General features: G+C 48.0%; 1 protein-coding gene across 1 annotated transcript; it reads right to left on the bottom strand.

Annotated features, from left to right (window-relative positions):
• Positions 1–839: 839 nt before the first annotated feature.
• On the bottom strand, positions 840–4148 carry LOC101341292 (carbonyl reductase [NADPH] 1-like). The gene is made up of 3 exons (XM_023724429.1): positions 3860–4148; positions 3197–3304; positions 840–856 (listed from the first exon to the last, which is right to left on the bottom strand). Exons 1-3 carry the CDS (start codon positions 4146–4148, stop codon positions 840–842), a joined length of 414 nt encoding a protein of 137 aa, XP_023580197.1.
• Positions 4149–7787: the final 3639 nt, after the last annotated feature.

The following is a 7787-nucleotide window of genomic DNA, read 5'->3' as shown; positions in this document are numbered from 1 at the left end:
CAGTGAGAAGAACATAGCATATACTTACGTGTCCATTAAATTCTAGCTTTCCTCAGGCAAGAGAAATTGTTAGAATAGAGCCTGCCTTACAAATCCATGAATGCCCTCACTCCTCACACTGGGACCCAGCCCCAGCACAGCGAGCACCAACCAAGCCCGGCACAGCGAGCACCAACCAAGCCCGGCACAGCGAGCACCAACCAAGCCCGGCACAGTGAGCACCAACCAAGCCCGGCACAGCGAGCACAACGGACCAGGTGGACACATGAGTTCTAAGACGAATGTGTGCAGTAGCTGCAGTGGTTGCACAAGGAGCTAGTTATGTATTGAATCGTGTCCTCTCAAATATTTATGTTGAAGTCCTAACCCCTGGGATCTGTGAACATGCTTTGCTTGGAAATAGGGTCTTTGAAGATGTTATCAGCTGAGCTAACACGAGGTCGTAGTGGAGCAGGGCGGGTCCCAATCCAGGGAGCGGGGTGTCCTTATGAAACAGGGAAGAGACACAGAGACGGATGGAGGGAAAACAGCCAAACAATGGAGTCATGCTGCAGCCACAAGCCAAGGAACCTGGGCTACCAGAAAGCGGCAAGAATAAGGATCCTCCCCTGGAGGCTTTGGAGAGGTCACGGCTCTGCCGACACCCTGAACTCAGACTCTTAGCCTTCAGAAGTGTGAGAGATTAAGTTTCTGTTCTTAGAAGTCACCAAGTTATGGGGCTTTGTCATGGCCGCCCAGGACACTAATACACAGCTCTAGACCTGCCTTCAAGTGCTGGCGTGATGAAGAGTCAGGTGACATGTGAAAGAGCCACACTTTGAGGCCCCACTGGGCCAGTCTTAGGAGAAGGAGCCTTCTAGGGGGACGAGACACGGAGAAGGGGGAAGGGCAGGAAAGTGGAGCAAACACGCCCTGCAAAAGCAGACTGGAGAGCAACTGTGCATGCATGCACTCAGTTCAAAGCCACTCGTTTTAACCTTTCTAATGGTGGCAGCTTGCCTTAACTGATGTGTATTTACTGGGGTGGAGTGCCCCTCCCATCCCAGGACCTTGGGGTAAGGATTATAGCAGTGTACGAACGAAAAAACAAGATAATCCGTTATGGCCAGAACATTGAGCATGCCGAAAGAGAGTTAAAAGGAGCCTGGAGTTAGGCAGGGTGAGATGACAGAGACCCCCATACACCATGCAAGGCAGCTTGGACTTTGTCCCCCAGGGATTTTCACAAGGGGCATGTCTGCAGACAGTATAGACAGTGCAGGGAGAGGACGACCAAGAAGGGCCATCACTCAGGGGGGCTTGCACTTGCCCAGAAATGACAGTGGAAGGGCCTGAGCTGGAGCTGGGATGGAGGCAATGAACTGGGGAGAAAGTGGTAGGAAAACTCTTAAGACCTGGTAAATTATTATACATGGGTGGGTGACCATGTTGACATCCAGGGTCCTGGCTGGGTGGACATGGGTTCGCTGAGCAAGATGGTTGAAGAGACAGGAGGAGTACCTACCGCTTTGGAAATGTCTGTTTTAGATGTAGAGGGGAGGGCAGGGGAGGGGGAGGGAGGGCAGTCAGGAGGAGATGGAAAGGCAGGAGGACAAATATGTGAGTCTGAAGTTTTGGGAATGTTGTGGGCAGGTGACAGATTTAGGAGGGTCTAATGAATTGATGGCACAAACGATTTAAGTGCTGGGCTACTAACCAAAAGCTTGGCAGTTCGAACTCAACCAAAAGTGCCACAGAATAAACGCCTGGCGATCTGCTTCCCAAAGTTCACAGCCATGAAAACCACATGGAGCAGTTCTGCTCTGAAACATATGGGGTCTTCATGACTCGGAATCAACTCGATGGCAACTGGTTTAATGAACTGATGGAGTCCCTGGGAGGTGCAAATGGTTAATGTCCTCAGTTGATAACCGAAAGTTTGGAGTTTCAGGTCTACCCAGAGAAGCCTCGGAAGAAAAGCTTGGTGATCTACTTCTGAAAAATCAGCCATTGAAACCCCAATGGAGTAAAGTTCTACTCGGACTCACATGGGGTTGCTATGAGGTAGAATCGACTCAACAGCAACTTTTTTTTTCCTCTTGTTGTTGCTATTTTAAAATTTTTATTTAGGGATCTTAAAAACTTGCGAGCAGTCATCTAAAATACAACTACTGGTCTCTACTCATCTGGAGCAAAAGAAAAAGAAGGAAACCAAAGACTCAAAGAAGAAACTAATCTACAGGGCTAACAGTCTACACGAACTACAGCCTCATCTACCCTGAGACCAGAAGAACTAGATGGTGCCCAGCTACTGCTTCCAGCCATTCTGATCAGGGCCATAATAGATGGATCCTGATACAATGGAAAAAAAATGTGGAACAGAACCGCAAATTCTTAAAAAAAATCCAGACTTACTGTATCAGTTGAGAGCGTAGCCTCCCTGAGAACACCGCTCTGAGATATTCTTTAAACCTTGAACCGAAACTTGCCCCTGAAGTCACCTTAACAGATTGGCTCACAAAATAAAGATTATCACCCGTGTGTACTGTGCTCCTTTAAAAAATCATCTATAGGAGATCAAATGGCCAGCAATTATTCTATAACAAAGATGAGACGTTAAGGGGGCAGGGAAACTACATTAATGGAAACAGAAAAACCAGAACATAAATAATGAATGTTCACACATTGCGAAGAATGTAACCAATGTCACTGAAAAATGTGTGCAGAAGTTGTTGAATGGGAACCTAAACTGCTATGTCAACCTTCACTGAAAACACAACATTATTTTAAAAAAAATTTATTTAATGAATTGGTAATAGTGTTCCAGTCACCAATTGGAGTCCAGCTCCCCTACTGAATAAGATTACTATAAGTCGGAATTGACTCACAGCAGTGGGTACGGTGCAGGAACAGAGAGGAAGGCGAGAGGACAACAGGTGAATACTAGGGGAATCGAACGTTTGAGGAGCATCTAAGACCCCAGGGGTAAGAAACAGCCAGGTGTGCAAAGATGTGCAGGATGGAGCACCCACAATGGCCCTTGGAGGAATACAAAGTCCTGAAGCAGATCCACACCTGGCAGGGTAGAGACACAGGGAGGGGCCAGCGTAGCTGGGGTTCTGTGAGCAAGCAGGAGCTGGGGAGGTGAGTCGGAGGCCAGCAGAGGTCAGCTCCAGCAAGCTAGGCACTGGAGAGGTGTTCCTCATCACAGACTTACCTTGGGGTTTAATCAGAGGCAGCAACTCCGTGCAGACATCTCGGGTGCTAAAAAAGTTCGTTTTCAGTGTCACCTCTGCTTGAATATGAAAGGGTGTAGGATCCGAATCTTTTGGGGAGAAAAGAACAGAGTTAAAAAACTGTAGCAATGTGGTAAAGTTTCATAGAGCGATTAGTCCCTCACCTCCCAAAAAGAGTTAATGTGAAATCTGGTGAATTCAGAAAAGCCTGGTGCTGGTTAACAGCACCGCGTCAATGCCAATTTTCCGGTTTTGATGACGTTCTGTAGTTTATAGGATGGTACCAATAGGTGAAGTTGGGTACTGGGTGCACAAGACTTTGTGTAGTTTTTTTTTTTTTTTTTGCAATTTCTTGATTATTTCAAAATACAACGTTAAAGTTCACGCAACAGCCCTGAAGCCCAATGAGAGACGAACTGTGTAAAGAAAACCTGGAGCACACCCAAGAGTCCCACCAGGGAATTGTTAAGCGACTCTCAGGCTGGAAAGCCTTCCAACTCCGAACAGCCTCTGCTCTCCCCCCAACCCCGTCCCTCCTTCTCCTTCCGTAAGGAGTCCTCCCCCAACTCCATAGGTGAGAGTGGCCCCACCGCAGGGTCACTCCGAGGCAGGCGCCCCTGGGACGCCCGCCCCCAGCGCCTTACTCTTGAAGGCGATGCCTGCGTTGTTGACCAGCACGTCGAGCCCCCCGTACTCGCGGCGCAAAAAGTCACGCAGCGCGCGGATGCTCTGCAGGTCGTCGATGTCCAGCTGGTGGAAGCGCGGGCTTAGGCCCTCGGCCTGCAGCTGCTGCACGGCCGCCCGACCCCGCGCTTCGTCCCGCGCCGTGAGCACCACGTCCCCGGAGAACTGCCGGCACAGCTCACGCACAATGGCGAAGCCGATGCCCTTGTTGGCCCCGGTCACCAGCGCCACGCGGCTGGAGGACGACATGCTAAGGTGGGAAGGCGGTGGCTCGGACCACAGACTCCAAGACCAGGTGTAGGACAGCGGACTACACTACACACTTAATCTGGCCTGGCACCTCTAAGCTACTGCCGGAGGCTGCTAGGCGCGCATGGGCGGGATGCCTGCCAGGCGCCTCTGGGGCAGAGAACGCAGGCGCGGCTGCAGGCACCGCCCCCGCGCAAGGGAGGGGGCCCAGCGGCCCTCCCAGTGGCTTGACTTTGCTGCCACAACAGGCAGAGAATGCCCAGCTGAGCTGCCTGGGAAGACTTTGGGAAGCCACCCGGGGGCTTCAGTGATTACAGCTGCCCGCTTTGCAGCAAAGTACCATTCGTGGCTAGATCTGAACCGAATCCTTATCCCTGATTCTCCAGGCTTGTCCTCGTATTCCCTCAGCTATTCAGCAGCTCAGTGTCACTTCAAGAAATGATCCTTGAAAACATTTTGCTAAGTGAAATATGCGTCACAAAAGGACAAATATTGTATGACCCCACTTATATGAAAGATCTAGAATAGGCAAGTGTATGGAGACCAAAGTTTCTTACTGGTTACCAGGGGTGGGTGGGATTGAGGAGGAAAGGAAGACACAATCCTTAGGGGACACTGAGCTTCTGTTAAGGGTAATGAAAAAAATTGTGAACAGTTAAGGGTGATAGTTGAACAACATGAACATAATTAATGTCACTGAACTGTACATGTGAAGATTATAGAAATAGCAAATCTTCTACTACCTATGTACTTAACACACACACACACACACATACACAGGGTGTTTATATGGACTTCACTTGTTATTTGCCTTTCAGCTCACAGGGACCCTACAGGACAGAGAAGAACTGACCCGTAGGGCTTCCTAGGCTGTAATCTTTAAGGGACATAGAATGAGGGGTATCATTGCTGATGTCATATGGATCTTCGATGAAAGCAGAAATACCAGAAAGATGTTTACCTGTGTTTATTGACTATGCAATGGCATTCAACTGTGTGGATCATAACAAATTATGGATACAATGTGAACGACAGAAATTCCAGAACATTTAATTGTGCTCATAAAACCTGTACATAGACCAATAGGCAGTTATTGGAACAGAACAAGGAGATACTCTGTGGTTTAAAATCACAAAAAGTGTGCATTGGGGTTATATCCTTTTACCATACTTAGTCAATCTCTTTCCTTAGCAAATAATCCACAAAACTGGACTATATGAAGAAGAATGAGCCATCAGGATTGGAGGAAGACTCATTAACAACCTGTGATATGCAGATGACACAATCTTTGTTGCTGAAAGTGAAGGTGACTTGAAGCACTTACTGATGAAGACCAGAGACCACAGACTTCCATATGGATTATACCTCAACAAAAACGAAACAAAAATCCTGGGGGCAGAGCCAAGATGTTGCTTAGTCACATGCACCACAAAGTCCCCCTGCACCAAAGTCAAAAAAATCAAGCGAGACTTTTCGGCAAAATGGCGCACTAGGCAGAAGAACCACGCCGTCTATCCACAGCAAAGATCCGAAAAACTAAGCCAAACAGACAAAACAGCAATCCTGAAACCCTAAAACACCAAATGAAGAGATAAAGAACTCACTCAAGCACCAACGGAGTGAGAAAACTGACAGAGAATGGAGAGCGAGGAGAGATTCATCCAAAGGTCCCCTATCAGCTAACGCAGCGTGGCTCCGCCATCTTGGACTTCTACAGAGACCAGCAAATAGGGGGTAAGAGAAAGCAGCTTCACGGAGCTTCCAGCGGGAGACAGAACAACTGATAATTTGCAATATATGCTTTCCCACCCCCCACCTTTCTTCACCCCCCACTCAGCCTCCTCTGCTTCCCGCGGCCACAGTCTCTTGTCCAGGAAGCACCGGCTGCTTGGATTCCACCTGTGCACACTGGCCGGCTCTCTAAGTGCCATTTGTTGGTTGCTGGTGTTGCCTGTTTTCCGCTTCTTTTGATTTCTTCCTTACCTCTCACCGCCTCCCCCTCCTTTTCCTCAAATACCTGGCTCCGGGCACCATTTTTGCTTCTTCTGGAGGGGCTGCGGAGTTCCGGTAATTTGAGATATATGCTTCCCCACCCCCCACACTTCTTCACCCTCACTGAGCCTCCTCTGCTTCCCGTGGCCACAGTATCTTGTCCGGGAAGCACCGGCCGCTCGGATTCCACCTGCCCGCACTGGCTGGCTCTCTGAGTGCCATTTGTTGTTGCCTTTTTTCTCCTTCTTTTGATTTCCTCCTTACCTCTCACCACCTCCCCCTCCTTTCACTCAAATACCTGGCTCCGTGCGCCATCTTTGCTTCTTCCTAAGGGGCTGCGGAGCTCCATTCAAGTGTGGAACTGCTTCCCAGCCTGGGCTGCCATGCTGGTGGGATCTCAGGGCTTCTGCTTGTTTGTTTTGAATTGTTTGTTTGTTTTCTTTTCCTTTTCTTGAGTTGGGAGCCCAATCTAGCCGGACGGTGCTGCGCGGCTTGGAACCTACCCCCTCGGCTTGCGCAGGCGCACAGAGGGATCGCTGAGGACATTTCTTTTTTCCGGGGTTTTTTTTTTTTTTCTTTTTTCAGTTTTTTTGGGGGCTTTTCTGGTTCTTTTTTTTTTTTTAATTTGTTTTGCTTTCTTTTCCCTCCTTTTCCCTTTTAGTCTTTCTTCATTACTCAGTTTCTCATCTCTCTATACCTTCCTTCTCTTTCTGTTCCCTGAATACCTGGCACTGAATACTTCTATGCCTTCTAGCCAGGCTGTACTGCAACACCTAAGAACAACATCCCCAGACCTCATAGCTGCACCAGTGGGGTCCCTGGGAGCTTTGCTGTACTTTTTACTTTCTGATTTTTATTTATTCATTCTTTCCTTTTTTTTTCTTCTTCCCCCTTCTGTTTTTCTCCATTTCATAGTCTCTCATCTCTACTCCAACAGCAACCTCCCCTAGCACTCTTTTTTATTTGTTTGTATGTTTTTGGCTCCTGTACCTCTCTCATCTCCCATATCCATCTTAACTCCACACAAACAATCTCCCCCCACATCCTGCCTACCTACACCGTGCGCTCAACATCACACCACCAAGCAGCACAGGCACGGCCTACAGCAACCTGCCCTGCAACTGATTACCGACCCACCGTGGTGGCTGTAGTAAGTGCCACAAAAACCCATCCCAGTAACTCCTCTTCAGCTCGACCTGCCCTGCTGTACCATATCTGAGCGACTGACCCTGCCAATTGGAGAAGGAGGTGAAAAGTATCATGGCCACAGACGAGCAAACAACAAAGAACACACAGCTCACCTGCTCAGACATAGCCAAAAAAAAAAAAAAGGATGAAACAAACAAATCTACAATCAATAAAGGAGAAAAATAACTACTGATTGCCCCAAAGACAGCAGACAATATCAAAACATTTACAAAAACAGGACAGGATGGTTCCAGTAGGCATCCAAAGCAAAACACCACATGACTTTCCAGTGGAAGAAAAGAAACTAGAACTACCTGATAGGGAATTCAAACCTCTAATACTCAGAATTCTGCAAGAGTTGAAGCAAAAAGCAGACAAAATTGAGGAAAAAATAGACAAATTCATGGAAAATACAGACAAAAAATTGGAAGAATTCAGGAAAATAATGCAGGAACAAAA

Source organism: Trichechus manatus, unplaced genomic scaffold (genome assembly GCF_000243295.1).
Source record: "Trichechus manatus latirostris isolate Lorelei unplaced genomic scaffold, TriManLat1.0 scaffold00245, whole genome shotgun sequence".
Classification (NCBI taxonomy): domain Eukaryota; kingdom Metazoa; phylum Chordata; class Mammalia; order Sirenia; family Trichechidae; genus Trichechus; species Trichechus manatus.
The sequence above is the reverse complement of the archived record's forward strand: the minus strand, read 5'-3'. Positions and strand labels throughout refer to the sequence as shown.

What these genes read in the sequence shown, in the direction of transcription:
- LOC101341292 (XM_023724429.1), bottom strand. Translation starts at nt 4,148, where the DNA reads ATGTCGTCCTCCAGCCGCGTGGCGCTGGTGACCGGGGCCAACAAGGGC. An exon ending in CGCAGGCATCGCCTTCAAGA is followed by an intron (nt 3,305 to 3,859) that starts GTAAGGCGCTGG and finishes TCTCCCCAAAAG; the next exon opens with ATTCGGATCCTACACCCTTT.